Raw genomic sequence first — 21,860 nt, 5'->3', positions numbered from 1 at the left:
CATATCAAGAGTGCTTTCATCTTTCCCACATCTTTTGGAGTGATCATTGGTGGGTCTATTTAAAGCACCAACTGCTGGGTACCTACGTTATAGTAAATGTGCTTGCACGGGATGTTTACTTCTTTGCATGAAGGAGAAGTCTAGGATATAAAACAGGTCCTTTTAGTTTTATCGATCTTTGTCTAATACATACATACATACATACATATATATATATATATATATATATATATATATATATATATATATATATATATATATATATGTATATATATGTGTGTGTGTGTATATATATATATATATATATATATATATATATATATATATATATATATATATGTATATATACTGTATATATGACTGTGAAGTATTTTCTGTTAAAACAGAATCCCATCAAGTATAAGGAGCCCATGAACCTTTCAAAAGGAGCCTGGGACTCAGATATTATAGATAAAATCATCCTCCAACCAGCGATTAAGAAGATTAACGTGAAATTGTCAACTAGAGTGATGTAACGGCTGACCTATGGACCTTCTTTTATAAATACCGCTTTTCTGTAACTTTTTCTTATTGTTTGTCTGAAGAGAGAGACTGTTTGGTCTCTGAAATATAGCATTTACTTTCTACATTGTGGCATTTTTATGGCTCCTTATATTTAATATATATATATATATATACATAATATGTATATATATACATACATACATATATATATATATATATATATATATATATATATATATTATATATGCATATAATGTAATATATATATGATTTTTTATCACATCACTGTGGCATATCGTATACAAACATTTAAGCTACAAATATCGTTTAATATCCAATATCCAATTCGCACTACTTCGGGAACATCACCGAAGGGGAATTATAAGTGATGAATGATCTGGTACCTAAGGGACTCGAACACCTGCCAGTACCCACCAACGACTTCCAGTTGACATTGAAGACCTCTCTTGACAGCTGACTAGTCTTGCACTTCGACTGGAAGTCGTTGGTGGGTACTGTGGGGTGTTCGAGTCACTTAGGTACCAGATCATTTAATCACTTAAAAATTCCCCTTCGGTGATAATCCCGAAGTAGCGAATTGGGCATTAATCGAAGTTTGTAGCTTAATGTTTGCGTATATATATATATATATATATATATATATATATATATATATATATATATATATATATATATATATATATATATATAAGATATATATGTAATATATATATATATATATATATATATATATATATATATATATATATAATTATATATATATATATATATATATATATATATATATATATATATATATATATATATATATATATACATATACACACCACTATTTTACGCTTACTATAAATGATTTATCCTTTCATTTGAAAACCTTCGTTGGTGGAATTTAAAATTCCCAATCCCAAAGGGAAATCAGCCTGGAGTGAAAATCGCATACGGAATAAACTACACACACACACACACACACACACACACACACACACACACACACACACACACACACACACACACACACACACTTGGATAAGCATGTCGAAACATTCCGGTACCCAGTATAGATTTCCCCAAAAGGAATTTTTGCAGCAAAAGGCTTTTCAAAACTGGAGACAAACTCGTTTCGTTTCTACGGCTAATGTAAAACGTGCAGTTTTTTATATATAATACTAGGAATGGAGTTTGTGCATTCAAGTGAATGTAGTATTTGGTGATGTGAATTTTTTTTTTTAAATATTGCGACGAATGTAGTTTTTGGCAGTGTGAATTTTTTTTTTTTTTATAATGCGACGAATGTAGTTTGCGCATGCAAATGAATGTAGTTTTTAGTAATGTGATTTTTTTTTTAAATTATGCGACGATTGGAGTTTGCGCATCCAAATGAATATAGTTTTTAGTATTGTGAATTTTTTTTTAAATAATGCGACGAATGGAGTTTGTGCATGCAAATAAGTGTAGTTTTTAGTATTGTGATTATTTTAAATATTGCGACGAATGTAGTTTGTGCATGCAGATGAATGTAGTTTTTGGCAGTGTGAATTTTTTTTTTAAATAATGCGACGAATGGAGTTTGCGCATGCAAATGAATGTAGTTGTTAGTAATGTGAATTTTTTTTTAAATAATGCGACGAATGGAGTTTGTGCATGCAAATGAATGTAGTTTTTGGCAATGTGAATTTTTTAAAATAGTGCGATGAATGTAATTTGCGCATGCAAATGATTGTAGTATTTTGTAAAGTTAAGTTTTTGTAAATAATACGAGGAATAGCGTTTGTGCATTCAAATGAATTTAGTATTTGGCGATGTGCAGTTTTTTTCTTTTGAATGATACGAAGAATAAAAATAATAGGAAGAATGGATTTTGTACATGCAAATGAAAGTAGTATTTGATAATGTATGTTGAGAGAGAGAGAGAGAGAGAGAGAGAGAGAGAGAGAGAGAGAGAGAGAGAGAGAGAGAGAGAGAGATTTGGATAGTTACGCAATTGAAAGATAATAGCTGTCTGTCTGGCGCTGTTAAGAGTGTTTTATCAGAGCCATTCTTACTCTGTGGATATCTGGGAAACAGATTCAATTGCGGAATTGTGTGTGACAAAAAACACCCTTTTGAAAAATTTACAGAAGACATTTGTTTTCGTGGGATATAACAGGAATAGAATCTATTACCTGTCTTTACAATTTCATTTGTTTATTAGCGTCTAATAAACTCCCAGCTAATGTAAGAATTAACGCTGAATATTTTATTTTTTTTACATTTTCAGTCTGCCTTTTATTCATGGGATAGAAAGCTAAATTTTATCAAAACAGATTTGACTTTATTTTTCGTCATTCCCTTGTAGAAGCAGAACGTCACTTACATGGTGATATTGCTGAGGACTAAGAGTCCGTGCTGGCATAAGGCTAAGTACACACACAGGTACATACATACACACACACGTTTATGTATTTATGTATATATACATATATGTGTATATATATATATAAAATATTTATGTACCTATATATATATATATATATATATATATACATATTCTATATATATGTATGTATGTATGTATGTATGTATGTATGTATGTATGTATGTATAACTGAGCCTGTGTTCTTTTAGAAGGTTCGCACAACAGACCAAACCGCTGCTTCCAAATAACCTCCATCAAACTGCCAGCAAAAACCAGAACACATCCGATACTGTGCCAGCGGTGTATATCATTTTATTAATATCGGAACCTACATCTCGCTGGAGGTCATTTGTCCGTGCAGTGTCCGTAACACGAAGGAGAAGAGGGCTCTGCCTGCGGACTAAAAAAATGAGGGCTTGTCGGAGGAGAACCGATGGAGTTCGCAAGTCGGAATGACGGTCATTTGGTCCCAGATACGAGGTTCTACATTTTACTGATGCTGCGTCGAACCTCCGTTTTTTGAGGTTGAATGACGAATGATCTTTTAGGGCTCTCTCTCTCTCTCTCTCTTTTTTGGGTGTGTTTGTATGTGTAGGTGTTCGTTTGTGTGTGTGTGTTCGTCTGTTTGTATGTGTATGTGTTCGTATGTGTGTGCGGTTTTTTTTTGCATAACCTTTTAGGGCTCTCTTTTTTTTTGGGGGGGGTGTTCGTTTGTTTGTATGTGTATGTGTTCGTGTGTGCGTGTGTGTGTGTTTGTATGTATATGTGTTCGGATGTGTGTGTGCGTTTTTTTTGCATACCTTGTACTCTTGGAGAGATATCTTGTCCACTTTTCAGATGAAGATTTCTGACTGTTGGTTTTGTGTGCGTGCGTATGTATATGTGTTTTTTTTTACAAACCTTGTACTTCAGGAAAGATATCATGTACACGTTTGAGCTGAAGGTTTCTGACTGTTTGTTTAATTGGGAATTATTATTATTATTATTATTATTATTATTATTATTATTATTATTATTATTATTATTATAGAAAAGCGAGTAATAAGAATATCTGAAAGGACTTCGCATATATTATTATTATTATTATTATTATTATTATTATTATTATTATTATTGTTGTTGTTGTTGTTGTTGTTGTTGTGTCTGAACATATAAAAGTATGATTGGGACTTAATCAGAAGAGAATCCAATATCTTGGAAATATTTGAATGGAAAGCCAAGTTAAGATTATCAAATCATGGGAATAAAGTTTTTTTTAGATACCAGAGAGAGAGAGAGAGAGAGAGAGAGAGAGAGAGAGAGAGAGAGAGAGAGAGAGAGAGAGAGAGAGAGAGAGGCATGAATGAAGAAGTAGATAACTCATTGATTTATAAAAGAGGAGAGAGAGAGAGAGAGAGAGAGAGAGACATGAATGAAGAAATAGTTAACAGATTGATTTAAAAAAAGAAGTGAGAGAGAGAGAGAGAGAGAGAGAGAGAGAGAGAGAGAGAGAGAGAGAGAGAGAGGCATGAATGAAGAAGTAGATAACAGATTGATTTAAAAAAGAAGAGAGAGAGAGAGATTCAGAGGCATGAATAAAAAAGTAGATAACTCATTGATTAAAAGAGAGAGAGAGAGAGAGAGAGAGAGAGAGAGAGAGAGAGAGAGAGAGAGAGAGAGAGAGAGAGAGAGAAATAAGATAAAGGAGGGGGGGATATGAGTGGAAGAGAAAGCATGCGTGCCGATATAAGTGTGTGATAACCGTGTCTGCAGACCCGCTATCAGGACCCGGGTACCATAAAATCAATCTTTTACCTGTCTTCGGAAGAGAGAGAGAGAGAGAGAGAGAGAGAGAGAGAGAGAGAGAGAGAGAGAGAGAGAGAGAGAGAAGGAGGAGGAGGAGGAGGAAAAAACTTAAAACCCACTAAACCAGAGAAAAACCAGTACGAAAGGCCATTACAGATATGCGCTGCTTGCTTGATCTTGCAGCTTCCTAGGCTACTTTTTTTTTTTTTTTCAAACTGGCTACATGAGGTGGTTGATGTACAGTAGAAGAATTAAAGACATTGGCTCTCACCCCCCCCCCCCACAATCCTTCTCTCTCTCTCTCTCTCTCTCTCTCTCTCTCTCTCTCTCTCTCTCTCTCTCTCTCTCTCACTAAAATGTTGAACTCAAGACGTTTGCATGAGGTTTATATTAATTTATTTTTGTATGCATTCTTGCATGCTGTTCTTACGTATTATATATATATATATATATATATATATATATATATATATATATATATATATATATATATATATATATATATATATATATATATAGTATATGTGTGTATGTGTGTTCGTGTCAGTGTGTAATTTTATGAGGCAATGTAGTACGCGTATTTTATATTCATCGTTTGTGTAATAATAATACATTCTCAAATGTGGGTTTTTTTTGCTTCGATGTAAGACACACATTTCAATGCATGAATAAAGATGTATCAATCAGCTTAGCCGAATACTTATTGATAACTGCATTCCCCACCTTGCCCAACTCGAGGGGTTGATTGAGCTGATTTTCTCTCTCTCTCTCTCTCTCTCTCTCTCTCTTGTTTGTTTTATGTTTTCGTTGACTCTTCAACCAGATGTCGTTGTTGAATTTAAAAGTATTAAGCAATTCGGCAGCCTTTAAATGTCAGGAAATTTGATTTCCGTGAGAAATGCTTCGGTGATTTTTCCGTGTTTTTGTGGTTTATAACAATTTTGTAATAGCTTGTATACCGTTGTTATATACTACTAAGCTATACTTACTTATTATATACTCAAAGTTACTGCTATTGTTTGTTTCATTACTTTATTATAGTTTTGTTTCATTCCTAGCCATGCTTTTTCACAAATTACTATATATATTCCTCAGAAACTGTTCACGATTCTCTGAAATCGATTTTATTGTGACGTGTTTTTAAAAAAAAAACTTTGGTCGATCGCTGTTGTACCACTTGAATCACATCATTATTTCTGTTGCCTGTCGTGTATATAATGATTTGAACACGTCACAAACCACTCGTGTGTTTGTTGGCGTCCTCTTAAGAAGCATGTACTTGTGTGATGTTATACGCACTATCCTCGGAAGCGAGTTGGCTCTATAACAGTGTGATTGTGACGTCATAATGGGCTCGTCCTCACAGCCTGCGCAGTTGTACAAATACGACTTATTTCATTTTCAATTTTGTCACTATTCTACTCTCTCTCTCTCTCTCTCTCTCTCTCTCTCTCTCATTTAACATACGTTCGGAGCTTCGATAAACATGGCGTTTTTGGTTTGTGAATGTTTCTTATTCATAGTACCTCGTTTAATGCTCTTAGTAGGAATTGAAAGATTAATTTGACAACCCGTCTCCTGGAAGGATGTAGACTGATCGAGCGAGCGATAAAAGACAATCTCTCGCAGCGCTATTGAACAGGTACGTTCAGGTGTTACTTTGAGTAACTGGGAATTTTAATACATCATCGGTGTGTGCTACCCACCCGTCCAATCTCCCCCCTCCCCTCCCCCCCCCTGCCCCTTCCCACAACGAGGAACCTGTAAGTAAGTAAGGGTTCCCCTTCCCTTGTGAACCAGCCTCTATAATACTTCAAGGAGGAGGGACACCCCTAGGGAAGGGTCCTCTGTCAAGTCTTATCCCCCCCTATACCGGGGAACCCCCAGCACCTCCAACCTCCCCGCCCCCTTCCACGCGAGACGGACCTGAGCGAGGCAGACCTCGAAAGCGAATTGGCCGTCAGTCGGTACTGGGATGTGTTGATCGTCGGACCACGTTCCCCGTTCCTGCGAGTCGGCTTGTGTTAACTGGGGGTTGAAAAAAGGACTCAGGGAACCTACCGCTTTGTGTGTTGCTGTATCAGTGTCTTGTGTTGTTGTTGTTGTTGTTGTTGCTTTTGGTGTTTCATGTTGGGACTGACTGTGCTTCGATCGCGGACTTCACTGGGGCGATATGGAGAAACTGGCCGTTTCGTTACCCTTGTTGGTGGAGAGGCTGTTATCGCCGTCCTTCGTTAGAGGTTTGTTAATGATTTTATTTGATTTGTTGTGGTAAAAAAAAAAAAAGTTTCTTTCGAAGCTCTGCTGACGAGCGTTAAAATTTTCCTCCTGTCCGTAACTTTCTCACGCCAAGCAGTAGCTGGGAGTATAGTTTAGGCCTACACGTATGGGCAGATGCATGCTTTTCTCTCTTAACAATTTACATACAAAGGGAATAAATTTAGGAAATTTAATGCACGCGTGGATTTCCCCTCCCGACTGCTTCTCTGTAGGCCGTATCTCGCATCCAAACCTCTTCGTGTGTTACGACAAGATAAACTGTTTTATACACCAGCTGGTATATATGTTTTCTTCTTTGCTCTTTGTCCGTTCTGTCAGTGTGTACGTGCACGTGCATCCTCTCTCTCTCTCTCTCTCTCTCTCTCTCTCTCTCTCTCTCTCTCTCGTTTTCCCCCAATTTATCTATCTATCTTTCCATCTCTCCCGTATCTTATCGTGCAATCTATCGTTCTGTTCGTTTTGTGTGCCGTATCTCTTCTATCTTATTTAGGTTCCGTGTGTGTTTGTGCGTGTGTGTGTGTGTGTGTTTGACTGTCTCTGAGTAAAGCTGTTTATTTCGTTCGTTTGTTTACGACGCTGTTCGTCTAGCTCGTCATTCCTATTTTACTTAACTTGCCTGTTTATCTGATGTGTGTGTACTAAGACTACAACAGACCTCGATAATAAAATCGTGTTTATCCGTTTCTGGTGAAATGAGAAAAATTGATGTTTGTTTGTTTTCGTCAGTTTATCAGTGAGTTTATCAATGACTTCCTGTTATTAGTTCGTGTCAATTTTTCCCATTTTGCGTCCTGGATGTTTTGCCCCTGTTCGGTACTCCTTTTTTTTTTTTAAAAAAAGAAGTTTTGTGCTTCCTCGTCAAGATTGGACTCACCCCCTTTTTAGTTGTACTAACGGCGTCCACCCCAGTTTTCACCCATCCATCCATCCATCTATCTATCCAGTTATTCGCAGTGGTCTTCCATTCACCCCTTCTTCGCCAACCCCAGACATGCTGCCCTTTGGCCCCCCCTCCTCCTCCTCCTATCCTCCTCCCTCCCTCCCTCCCTCCTCGTCTCTCTCTCTCTCTCTCTTCCTTCGCTATCACCACCTTCCATCTCCCTAGTTATCGCCCTCTCTCATCTCTCTCTCTCCCCCTTATCGGTTTCTCCCATCTCGGGGACGTTATCAGCGTCTTCATCTGGACCAGCTCTTCCATGGATTACGTTAAAAGACGTCGAAGCTAAGTTGCAAATGGGGATACCCCCCTCCTCTCCCCTTCCCCTTCCCTTCCCCCCTCCCCTCATTCCCTATCTCCATGCCTCCCTATACCACCACCCACCTCCTCCTCTTCCTTATCGCGACCATACCTCTCTCTCTCTCCCCCCCTTCTCCTCCCCTTCCCTACCCCCCCCCTACCCTCCCGTGCCCCTAACATTCGCCCCTTCTTCTCGCGCCCGCTTTTATCATTTTTATCCTCTCTGCCTTTTCAGTTTCTTTATCTCCTCCTCCTCCTCCTCCTCCCTTCGTGAGCTTGTATATTTTTTTTAAGGGGGAGGGGGAATGTTGTTATTGGAATGTCGTTCGTCTCCTGCTCCATGTGGAGTATATATAGCATTTTGCTCCGTGTGGAGTATAGTAATTTACTCCATGTGGAGTAGTATAGCATTTTGCTCCATGTGGAGTGTAGCATACACGCCCATACAACTTGTATAGCATACACGAGTGTGTGTATAATTAAAATACATGACTGAAGGTAAAGTTTGGCTGATGATAAATACATTTCAATTAAAAATGTCATAAATGATTTCTCCTTTGTCGTTCCAGAAAGAGCTTAATAACTCTCTCTCTCTCTCTCTCTCTCTCTCTCTCTCTCTCTCTCTCTCTCTCTCTCTCTCTCTCTCTCTCCTGTCAGTCGATAACAAACTTTATTGAGCAGTCTCCCATCCACCTTACTGTTGGGTCTATATATGCTTTTTTCGGCCGACAGACAGCGACTGGGAACTTTTTCTCTTTAGGTGAATTGTAATTTGAACTTGTTACAAATTCGCTGTAATATTAGATGGTTGAATAACAGGATTCTGTGCGATTACTGAATGATATATAATTATATATATATATATATATATATATATATATATATATATATATATATATATATATATATAATTTTGTAATATGTATATGTACATATTTATATGTACATATACATATAAATGTATTTGTTGGGATAGGTTCGAATCCTGACCGGCGCAGAAGTACTTATCAGTTATAATTTCCTTCAGTTGTAAGTTATTCCCAAGGTATATAGCGAATTCAATATCAAATGAGATTATGTGGCTTAATATTTGTCCAAACGTAAACATACAGAAATGAACTGAAGGAAGGAAATTATTATCTTTTTTCAGTAGGACACGAATTGCTGTATTTAATTCCAGAAAATAGGTTGGACGGTATTGAGATCGATTTATTTTTAAGTATATGGAAAAAGATGGGTTGTTTGACTAAGCGACGTGTAAACCATGTTATGAGTTATGTAGGTTTAGCACGGGTGGTTTTCATAACGCGTAGAGAACAGAAGACTTTAATTAGGTTCTTTTGCGAAAGAAGGAAATGGCGAAGGAAAAATTATTAGCTATCTTCTTTCACTTTTATTCTTGCTGTTTATTGTTACTCCTTTGTTCTTGTTTCTGATGTGAGTGATGACTTCATAGTTCTAAGTAAATTTGTGCTACTGTCCGGCGATATCCAATTCTCGTCGCGAATTCCTAATAATACCAATTTTCTCCATCGAAAAATATCCTTTTTAGTATTTTCCCCGTATACAAATGGTTCCTTGTGCACTGTAGTATGCCGTTATAGCGTAATCTATCCGACTTTGCGAATGGGGAGCCTGGCGTTCAACTTAGTGAAAAAAATTTATTAACAATTTGGCGACAATCCTGGAGGAGTTGAGAAACTCTACGGCATTTGATCGCCACGTTTCAACGTTGTCCAATGATTCATACACTATTGATTGATTCTAAGAACGAAAATTACTTTCTCATGATTACCTCTGCTGTTAAGTATTTCAAATATTAGTGAATATAATGGTAATGGAAAGAAGAATGTGGTTTATATTGATAAATTAGGTATGTTTTCATGCTACATAAACGCTTAGTGAAAACTTGAGGGAATGAATTTGAACCTTCAAAAACTGAATTTTTGTTTCTATATATATATATATATATATATATATATATATATATATATATATATATATATATATATATATATATATATATATATATATATTATCTTATCATACAAACTAATAATTATCATTTTAGTGGAACGGTGCCAAAGAACCTTAAATCAATCAACCAGTCAACTATTTTAGAGGAGCTATTATGGAAAGAGTTATATTTGCAGTATGAATGCATATAAGTATTTATAATTGTATCGTATACTTTCTTGACCAATGAATGCATGTTTTTAGGTGGTCAGGTCAGTACATTTTAAACCAGGCGCATTAAATTTAAAGTAACCTAACCCTTTACAAATATACAAATTAATAATAGGCTGTAGTTCATCGGAGCTTCGTACAGTGAGTGACCTCTTTGTTGCTTGATGAATTTTAAAGGAAATATATAAAGATAAATGAATAAAATAACTGAATTAGGTCACATTAATATATTAATTTTGAAAGAGACCACACACACACACACATATATATATATATATATATATATATATATATATATATATATATATATATATATATATATATCACATTACCACAGGTGAAAAATAGGTCCTGACTGGTTTCGACTTTATTTCCAAGCCATTGACCCGGTCAATTATTTTTCACCTGTGGTGATGTGTGATAAATGAATCACGTACGAAAGTGATTATAATCATATATATATATATATATATATATATACATATACACATTTATTTATGACCGTCTTTTGATATACAAAATCACCACTCATTCTAAATTTATTGGATCGTTTTACTAGCATAAATTGTATTTTCCTCTCTGTGCGTCAACTGATAACGAACGGCGTCAACCACTTACATATATATAACAGAGATTCGTTCATATTCACTCTACAATTGGAAAATGCACTGTTAGTCATTAACGGCCCCGACGTGTTTGTGCGTATGTGAATGTCATTTACGCGTATCCATTCTCCTGTCGTTTTGTGATGGGGAGAAACGCCCCCCTTCCCCCTCCCCCTCTCTCTCTCTCTCTCTCTCTCTCTCTCTCTCTCTCTCTCTCTCTCTCTCTCTCTCTCTCATATGTCACTGGAATATCGGGTCTGTTATTTTGTCGCCACTTCCTCGGAATTTCATTCTCGGGAACTACTACAACTGCTTCTTGGGGGTGGGGTGGGGGTTGGAACGGGGGTGTTGCACTACTATCACTACAGATGCTCTTGCTATTACTGCTTGTATTTATTTACTTTTACTGCTTTTCTTTACTGATTCAGTTTACTATTTTCTCTTTATTTTTATTTTTTGTTAATAAAACTCTACAAGTGGTACCCTTGCTGCTGAGAGCACACTGTTACTGCTGTTATTACCGCGGTGCTGAGAGCACACTGTTACTGCTGTTATTACCGCGGTACTGTTATTGACGTTGCTGCTTTTATATTCATGCCACTTAGCATTGCTGTTATTAACAGACTGCTATTACTGACGTTGTGGCTTTTATATCGATGCCACTTAGCAGTGCTGTTATTACCAGAGTAGTATCATTGATGTTGCTGCTTTTGTATTGATGCCACCTACTATTGCTGTTATTACCAAACTGCTATTATTGACGTTGCTGCTTTTATATTGATGCCACTTACCATTGCTGTTATTTCCAGACTAGTATCATTGACGTTGCTGCTTTTGTATTGATGCCACTTAGTATTGCTGTTATTACCAAACTGCTATTATTGACGTTGCTGCTTTTATATTGATGCCACTTAGCATTGCTGTTGCTTTTATTGCTGCTATTGCAACCAATACTGCTGTCATTCATACTACTACTTCTACTGCTAGCATTTCTAATACTACTACTACTAGTACCACCACCCCCACTACTACTAGTACCACCACCCCCACTACTACTACTACTACTACTACTATTATCAGTCGCCTACAGCAGCAGGGCGACTCTTTAACGATTCCAGCGGCCCTCCGTTTATGAATTTAGATTGGCCAATATCTGTCTCCCATGTTGTGAGAGAGAGAGAGAGAGAGAGAGAGAGAGAGAGAGAGAGAAACCGATAGGGAAGATTCCTACATCGCGGACGCGTTGACGATAAGGTTGACAGCGCTTTGCTTGTTGATTGATCTTCTACAGTAGAGAGAGAGAGAGAGAGAGAGAGAGCTCCTTTGGCTTGTTCGTCGTCGACGGCGTCAGCAGCGTGGTCCTCGTCATCTCCGTTAGAAATGTAGGACATTTCTCTCTCTCTCTCTCTCTCTCTCTCTCTCTCTCTCTCTCTCTCTCAGTCGTGTCTTCAGTTTGCTACATCAATGAATTCCCTCTTTGGGTGCCAGTTTGCTACACCATTCTCTCTCTCTCTCTCTCTCTCTCTCTCTCTCTCTCTCTCTCTCTCTCTCTCTCTCTCTCTCTCTCAGTGAACTCCTTTTGCGTACCAATTTGCTACATTCTCTCTCTCTCTCTCTCTCTCTCTCTCTCTCTCTCTCTCTCTCTCTCTCTCTCTCTCTCTCTCTCAATGAATTCCATTTTTGGGTGCCAGTTTGCTACCTCTCTCTCTCTCTCTCTCTCTCTCTCTCTCTCTCTCTCTCTCTCTCTCTCTCTCTCTCAATGAATTCCCTTTTTGGGTACCAATTTGCTCTCTCTCTCTCTCTCTCTCTCTCTCTCTCTCTCTCTCTCTCTCTCTCTGGCCCCGCGAGTGTGAAAATCGTGTAAAAATCACGACTGAGAGAGAGAGAGAGAGAGAGAGAGAGAGAGAGAGAGAGAGAGAGCGAACACGTCCTTATCTTTTCAATCGGTGAGTTCCCTATCAGCCATCATCATCCTCATTATCGCCATCTTTTGAGTCTCCGGGAATCGATCTGTTATCGCCTTCTTCGTTCCTGAATATGAAGGGTGGCTGGGAGAATTCCCGAAACAATGGAACTCGAAATTCGATATCAGCGATTCACTCGATTTCGCGTCGTTTCGTTATTTATTAGGCGGGTGGTGGGGTGAAGTTGGTCCTACTGAGTGCGTTTGGGTTCCGGGAACATTTGGGAATTCGTTCCAGCCACGTGTTTCCAGCTTTTTGTAGTGCCTTTGGTGGCGTAAAGGTAAAAAGTCTTTTTTTTTTTTGTTGTTGGTTTGAGTGATGCGTTTGCTGGGACAGAGTTTGGTTTTAGCAGTTATCTTTGCCATTGTTATGTTTTGTGTTCAGTTTGTTTGTTTGTCAGTCTGTTAGCAGCGCATCATATACTCTGTGCTTTACGAATGCTTGTGAAGACTTAATTGTGTGTCATTAATGCGTATAAAGACTTAATTATATCATTAATGCTTATAAAGACTTAATTATGTCATTAATGCTTATAAAGACTTAATTATGTCATTAATGCTTATTTGTTTGTCAGTCTGTTAGCAGCGCATCATATACTCTGTGCTTTACGAATGCTTGTGAAGACTTAATTGTGTGTCATTAATGCGTATAAAGACTTAATTATGTCATTAATGCTTATAAAGACTTAATTATGTCATTAATGCTTATAAAGACTTAATTATGTCATTAATGCTTATGAAGACTTAATTGTGTGTCATTAATGCTTATAAAGACTCAATTATGTCATTAATGCTTATAAAGACTTAATTATGTCATTAATGCTTATAAAGACTTAATTATGTCATTAATGCTTATAAAGACGTAATTTTGTCATTAATGATTATAAAGTCTTAATTATGTGTCATGCTTATAAAGACGTAATTATGTGCCACGAATGCTTATAAAGACTTATGCGTCATGAATGCTCATAAAGGCTTAATTAGCCTATGCGTCATTAATGCTTATAAAGATTTAATTATGCGTCATTAATGCTTATAAAGACTTGATTATGTGTGGGAATATTGAGAAGGAGGCTAAGAATCTCGTCCTGTCCGTTCAGTTATATGAAAGAATTTACATAAAGCAGATTCCACATAATACTACTTTGATGATAAATGTTTGAGATTCCTGGTTATTTGGAAATCACAGTGTATTGACTGCTAACTTCTGATGTCCAAGCTCTCTTGGTTAAAAAAATTGGTTTGAATGGATGTAACCTACACAGAGTTAATCCCGTGGGGAGGTTAGTGCCGTCAGTGCACCTCACGTGCTGCACTGTAGGCATTACTTATGGGTCCTCGGTAATCTGGCAGTCGCCGGTCCTCTGTAATCTGGTAATCGCCGGTCCTCGGGAATCTGGTAATCGCCGCTCCTCGGTAATCAGGCAGTCGCCAGTCCTCGGTAATCTGGCAGTCGCCAGCCCTCGGTAATCTGGCACTCGCCGGTTCTCGGTAATCTGGTAATCGCCGGTTCTCGGTGATCTGGTAATCGCCGGTCCTCGGTAATCTGGCAGTCGCCAGTCCTCGGTAATCTGGCACTCGCCGGTTCTCGGTAATCTGGCAGTCGCCAGTCCTCGGTAATCTGGCACTCGCCGGTTCTCGGTGATCTGGCAGTCGCCAGTCCTCGGTAATCTGGCACTCGCCGGTTCTCGGTGATCTGGTAATCGCCGGTCCTCGGTGATCTGGCAGTCGCCATTCCTCGGTGATCTGGTAATCGCCAGTCCTCGGTAATCTGGCAGTCGCCGGTCCTCGGTAATCTGGCAGTCGCCATTCCTCGGTAATCTGGCACTCGCCAGTCCTCGGTAATCTGGTAATCGCCGGTCCTCGGTAATCTGACATCCTGGAGGAAACCGAGCTTTATCTAGACGAAGACAAAAAAACAACGGCGTTGCTCGTTGCTTGAAACCATTTTTTTTTTCTTTCTAATTTTTATATCATCAATGCGGATGCACCCGGGTTTTCTTGGTTCTACGAAGCGAACCAATCCGGCTCTCAAAAAAAAAAAAAACGAAACGGAAAGAACGCAACCGACAAACAAGGTTCGAAAAACAAGATAGCTGGCCGGCATCGGATGCGTATAGGCAAAACACGCTGATCAAATCTAGATTCGTTGATAAGTCACGATTGTGTTTTTCAGTCGGATGCCACGATAGAGCAGGGTAAACAACACACGATTGAAAGCGACAGAAAAAAGAATATTATTTTGAAGTGTATGCTTTTTGAGAGAGAGAGAGAGAGAGAGAGAGAGAGAGAGAGAGAGAGAGAGAGAGAGAGAGAGAAAAGCTTCAAGTTCCGTTCGTCGACGTGCAGATGGCGAGTCAAAGGGACAGAGCTTGTCATTTGTATGACGTTTCCTTTGTAGAAATTTTAATTATTTTGCTACGACTAGAGTGTGTATATATATATATATATATATATATATATATATATATATATATATATATATATATATATATATATATATAATGTTTGTCTCTCCGTGTTTTATTCAGCCGACTCAAACAAGCATCCAGCGTTAGTCTTGATATATTTATATAATGTTTGTATTTCCATCTTTTTGCCTCCAGCTGTGATAAACCGCTCGCGCGCAGCGTTAAGCGTATTTCAAAATCAATTAAAACCTCATGCGGCAGCTGATTTGAATAGCGAATGTCTTCGGAAGCAAAAAGCGGACGAGCGAATGAAGGAGGCCTTTCAAATGCGCGCATTTTAAAGGCTGGGGGCCTTTGGCGCGCAATCGCTACGCTATCTGCTTTTCGATCTTAACAAAAAAAAAAAACCCTTCGGCAGTAAAAAACAGCGAAATCCGGGAACGTCCTTCTAGGGAACAAAAAAAAAAAAAAAGAAAAACTGCAGAGGGCATCAATGCATGTTTTGGGGCCACCTTCCGTGCATGTATAGGAAAATGCTCGAGATTGGAATCGCTTTTTCGCGACGCCTGCGACGTTCTGAAGTGTGTGTGTGTGTGTGTGTGTGTGTGTGTGTAAATGCTTTGGAAATCGCCAATACCAGATGGAGTTTGCTTTTTTGTGATGTAGGCTGAGTTACAGGAATCGAAATCGGTGACGCGCTCCGTATTTGCTTATTGGTATATTCCAGTTTAATATTGCAGATGGAAAATGATGATGGAGCCTACGTAGTAGAATAATATTGCCTGATCTGAGTTAATTCCCTTTCAGTTTTTAATTTTGACTGATGTATCGCGCTTCGCATTAATATTTTGTATTTCTCAGCCTCACTTATTCCTTTCTTGTTCAATATGTTCAGTACTCTTATGTTTTGGTTTTGAGTGTTTCATTTTGAACCTATGTTTTTAATGTTTTTAATTTTTAATTATGAACAATTTAGCTTTTGGCATATTTGTTTCTGGAGCTTCATATTTCGAATGCTATATTTACTAGAATATTGTGATGTTTTCCTTATGTGTGGAATGTTTTATTTGTTTCCTTATGTCTGACATATTTTCTCTGCTGTCCTTATATTTTTCTTTATATTTGGTGTGATTTTCCGTATCTCTGAAATACTTTCTTAAATTTCCCTTATCTCTGACGTTTTTCTGAAATTTAGTTTGTCAGGAACTCTTGACAGAAGTCATGAGAGATTACCTTTTGACAGAAGTCATGAGAGATTACCTTTTGACAAAAGTCATGAAAGATTACCTTTTGACAGAAGTCATGACAGAAAAGCTTTTGACATAAGTCATGGGAGATTGCTTTTTGACAGAAGTCAATGAGAGATTTCCCTTTGACAGAAGTCAGTGAGAGATTGCCTTTTGACAGGAGTCATGAGAGATTACCTTTTGACAGAAGTTAAGAGAGATTACATTTATGACAGAAGCCATGAGAGATTACATTTATGACAGAAGTCATGAGAGATTACCTTTTGACAGAACATGAGAGATTACCTTTTTGACAGAAATCGTGAGAGATTACCTTTTGACAGAAGTCACGAGAGATTACCTTTTGACAGAAGTCACGAGAGAGATTACCTTTTGACAGAAATCATGAAAGATTACCTTTTGACAGAAGTAACGACAAATTACCTTAAGACAGAAGTCATGAGAGATCAAGTGCCAGAATTGTTTGCAGCTGCGCTGGCTTTCGTTAATGACTTGGTTCTCGTTTAGCCGTTGGGCAAACCGCTTTTCTCATTGTGCTTGTTTTAGAAAGCGATATTTTATGTCCTACAAATCAACAGCACTTTCCTGTTCTCGCTAATCTTCCCCGATGTTTTATTTTATTTAAAAAGATATTTCACTAGAATTCTCGTCAAACATCTGTCATTTTGTTTAAAATAAAGTCATCAGTCTCTCTCTCTCTCTCTCTCTCTCTCTCTCTCTCTCTCTCTCTCTCTCTCTCTCTCTCTCTCTCTCTCTCTCTCTCTCTCTCGTGTAGCCAGCTTGCTGCATCAATGAATTCTCTTTCTTCAGATATCAGATTGCTACGCCAGCTCTCTCTCTCTCTCTCTCTCTCATGTAGTCAGTTTGCTACATCAATTCATTCTCTCTCTTCAGAGGCCGGGTTACTCCGCCATCTCTCTCTCTCTCTCTCTCTCTCTCTCTCTCTCTCTCTCTCTCTCTCTCTCTCTCTCTCTCTCTTTTGTTTTGGCACATAATAAAGCCGTTGTACTCCCGTTACCATGATTAAAATCATTCTAACTATATTCTGTGGAAGACGTTTCGTTACGAAACCAGCTCACGGGTGACGTATGTTGATGATGATGAAACAGCTGATCGTAAGTGTCATTTTCGAATGAGGTTACACGTTGCTTTGACCCTTAGCCTACTGACTTCCCGATCTCCATCGCTCCGGACATCTGTGCAGGTGAAAGAAACAGCTGTTCGATTTCATTCGGTTCATTTCTTAAGGTTATTTTATCTGTTATTCCCTTCCTTGGGGAATATTTGGTTTGAATTGGAATTCAAAACGGATGATTGATAGATTAGTTTTTTCTGTTATACCCTTCTTGATTTGAATTGGAAGTCAAACTGAATGATTGATAGGTTTTTTCCATCATTCCCTTCCTTTGGCAATATTTGGTTTGAACTGGAATTTAAAACTAATGATTGATAGGTTAGTTTTTTGTTATTCCCTTGCTTTGGGAGTATTTGGTTTGAATTGGAATTCAAACCGAATGATTGATAGGTTAGTTTTTTGTTATCCCCCTTCCTTTGGGAATATTTGGTTTGAATTGGAATTCAAACCGAATGATTGATAGGTTAGTTTTTTGTTATCCCCCTTCCTTTGGGAATATTTGGTGTGAATTGGAATTCAAACCGAATGATTGATAGGTTAGTTTTTTTATATAGTGTTTGACTTTTGATGAGAATATGCTTGTTGCTTTTTCTTTCAATTTATGGTAACTTTTAAGATATTTAATGATTTTGGTTTGGATTTGAAGACTTAACCCACCATCCCTTGTTTTCAATTCAGTGGTTTTATTTATTCGCTTTTTTAAAGTTTGAATTCGGAGGTATTCAATTCATCCTGAACAGGACTCTGAGGATGTCCTGCTCAGGGATTGAATCCTATATCTGAAGATGTAGGATTCCCCTGGCTGCGATTTCAAATCCATGCTTTAAAAAAATATAGAAAAAAAAGTTCCTATCGAAGGATTTAAGAAACTAGAGCTCGAATTGAAGATAGTGTATTTATTATATATATATATATATATATATATATATATATATATATATATATATATATATATATATATATATATTTATTTATTTATTTATATATATATATTATATTTATATATATATATATATATATATATATATATATATGTATGTATAATAATAATAACCCTCCGTGTAATTATAACTTTTGCACTGCACCTGTGGTTAGTTTTGTGTTGAGTAGGTAGGTGTGCCTCTCTCTCTCTCTCTCTCTCTCTCTCTCTCTCTCTCTCTCTCTCTCTCTCTCTCTCTCTCTCTCTCTCATATTATATATATATATATATATATATATATATATATATATATATATATATATATATACGTCTGTGCGTTGTATGTATGTGGGCGCACGTTTTGTAAATCCTATTTTTATGGCTCCAGCAATCGATTGCACCCATTGATAATTGGGTCAACTGGTGGGAGTGTGCAGGAAACGAACCGCGGACCTCGTAGACGTGAGCCAAGAGTTTTTCGACTCCACCATGGCGCCCCAGATACATATGGAGAGAGAGAGAGAGAGAGAGAGAGAGAGAGAGAGAGAGAGAGAGAGAGAGAGAGAGAGAGAGAAATGGTGACGGGGGGAGGTCAGCTAGTTGATAAATAAGGGAAGGATAGATAGAGGAAGTGTAAAAAAAAAAAAAGTATTTATTATTTGGTCAAATTGAGACCACGACAATAGACCTTGATCACGTCGAGCTGGGTTTGTTTACATTTGCCTGCGTGACGTCATCACGGTTGCGTTCATTTTGTCACGAGAAGACGTCTGCCCGTTTCTCGTGTAATAACCACGTTACTTGTGGTTTTGATCTCTTTTCGTCTACTCTTTTGGGGATCACCCCTCCCTCCCTCCCCCTCCCCTCCACACCAGAGAATGTTTTGAGACGGAGGAGAACTTCTCCTCACTCCCCGCGTCCCTTATTTGAGAAGGTGGAAGCCAAAGTCGTGGGTCTTGTGGCACGGGTCGGGACGTGGCTATCGGTGCGATCAGAGCCGCACTATCGCCACATCGGAACGCGGAGCTTATCGCCTCCCATGGCCGCTACGGAAGAAGAAGAAGAAGAAGAGGAAGAAAAAGAGGAAGAAGAAAAAAACTAGGAACAGAGATAACACGTGAAAGAAAAGAAAAAAAAATAAGGACGTGAAGGATTTGGGGCTGTGGGGTCTTTTCTGAGGGGGGGCGGGTGGGAGTTAGGTGTTTGAGTTCCTGAATTATAGAGATAAGGGATGGGGAGGGTGCAGTCAATTCTAACTATTCAACCTGTGACGAAAAAAATGTCAAATCTTAATAGAAAATTAAAGTTAAAAGCCTGAAAATAGAAAATTGAGATGAAAAGCCTGAAAACAGAAAATTTTGATTAAAAGCCTGAAAATAGAAAATTTAGATTAAAAGCCAGAGAATAGAAAATTAATATTAAAAGCCGGGAAGTCAAAATCAAACGCCTGAAAATAGAAAATTAAAATGTATAGCTTGAAAATGTGAGGGCATAATCTATTTCTATAAAGTCTAAATAAGAAAAAAAGTCAGCAATCTAAAACGAGAATGATTAGGAATAGATAAAAAATAGTTGGTTGAAAAAAGGACAATTAAGCTAGACAATGTAGATTACAAAGACCAGTAATTAGAGAATATCAGAAAACTCAACGTCATTTTTCAAGCCAGTTTCCCCCCCCCAAAAAAAAAAAATAAATAAATAAAGCAACAGTGAAACGCCACAAAAAAAAAAAAAAATCACACACACAGACAGGGAAAAGCCCAAAACAAATTATAAGGAAGCAAGGACGTAAATTTAAACAAATAAAATGCAGTGATACAAAAAAAGTTGGTGAGGGTTGACATTTAGGCGAGCATTCAGGAGGTACGAACTGCAATACAATCGTATTGGCATTGTCGAGGTGCCATATATACTGTAGTATGGGGCGCGATCGCTTGTTTTTATTGGGGGGGCGGGGGAGGAGGGGCGACTCTTATCTGCCTATAATAAAATGCTACCGGGATTCCCGTTATCTCTAGAAGGTGTTTTTCTTGGTCACGTCGAGGTGTAAGTTTTTTTTATGTGTGACATAAAGATGATCTGTCATTTTCTCTGTAGAGAACATAGTAAATGAGAGTTCTCTCTCTCTCTCTCTCTCTCTCTCTCTCTCTCTCTCTCTCTCTCTCTCTCTCTCTCTTTGGTCACGTCGAGGTGTAAGTTTTTTTTATGTGTGACATAAAGATGATCTGTCATTTTCTCTAGAGAACATAGTAAATGAGAGTTCTCTCTCTCTCTCTCTCTCTCTCTCTCTCTCTCTCTCTCTCTCTCTCTCTCTCTCTCTCTCTTTGGTCACGTCGAGGTGTAAGTTTTTTTTATGTGTGACATAAAGATGATCTGTCATTTTCTCTGTAGAGAACATAGTAAATGAGAGTTCTCTCTCTCTCTCTCTCTCTCTCTCTCTCTCTCTCTCTCTCTCTCTCTCTCTCTCTCTCTCTCTCTCTCTCTAAGTTTTTTATACGTCTCTTTAAAAGACGGATTCGTCATTTTCTCTGGCGAACGTAGTAAATAAGTCTCTCTCTCTCTCTCTCTCTCTCTCAAGTTTTTTTTATACGTCTCTTTAAAAGACGGATTCGTCATTTTCTCTGGCGAACGTAGTAAATAAGTCTCTCTCTCTCTCTCTCTCTCTCTCTCTCTCTCTCTCTCTCTCTCTCTCTCTCTCTCTCTCTCTCCCAAGTTTTTTTTATACGTCTCTTTAAAAGACGGATTTGTCATTTTCTCTGGCAGAACGTAGTAAATAAGTCTCTCTCTCTCTCTCTCTCTCTCTCTCTCTCTCTCTCTCTCTCTCTCTCTCTCTCTCTCTCTCTCTCTGTCTTAATGGCAGAATCCCTCATTAAAACTTTATCTCCGATTTTATCTGACCCATCTATGCCTCTTCCCTCAGTAATCGTTATCAGCCATCACACACACGCACACACACACTTTTGTTTTCCCTGCCTCCCTGCTGACGGTTTTGCCTGGTTTTTTTTTCTTTGTTTTGGTCATGTTGATGAATGTTTTTCCTCGTGTTGATGAATGTTTTCCTCGCTGATGAATGGTTTTCGTCATATTGATGAATGCTTTCCTCATATCGAGGAATGTTTTTCCTCTTTTTGATGAATGTTTTTCCTCATTTTGATGAATGGTTTTACTCAT

General features: G+C 37.9%; 1 protein-coding gene across 4 annotated transcripts in view; it reads left to right on the top strand.

Moving 5' to 3' along the window:
• ush (Zinc finger protein ush) overlaps positions 1-21,860 on the top strand; it is a 154,477-nt gene that overhangs the window by 93,909 nt on the left and 38,708 nt on the right. For 2 of the 4 annotated variants that reach the window (XM_067107639.1, XM_067107638.1), the window contains exon 1: positions 6,668-6,945. The exons of the other annotated variants lie outside the window; for them this stretch is intronic. In XM_067107639.1, coding sequence (XP_066963740.1) covers positions 6,879-6,945 — 67 coding nt within the window. In that variant the 5' untranslated portion in view covers positions 6,668-6,878. Of the gene's footprint in view, positions 1-6,667; positions 6,946-21,860 lie in introns of those variants that run through there. 4 annotated transcript variants of the gene reach the window in all.

This window comes from Macrobrachium rosenbergii, chromosome 8, assembly GCF_040412425.1.
Source record: "Macrobrachium rosenbergii isolate ZJJX-2024 chromosome 8, ASM4041242v1, whole genome shotgun sequence".
Taxonomy (NCBI): Eukaryota; Metazoa; Arthropoda; class Malacostraca; order Decapoda; family Palaemonidae; genus Macrobrachium; species Macrobrachium rosenbergii.
Note: the sequence above shows the minus strand (reverse complement) of the source record. Positions and strands in the feature narration are given on the sequence as shown.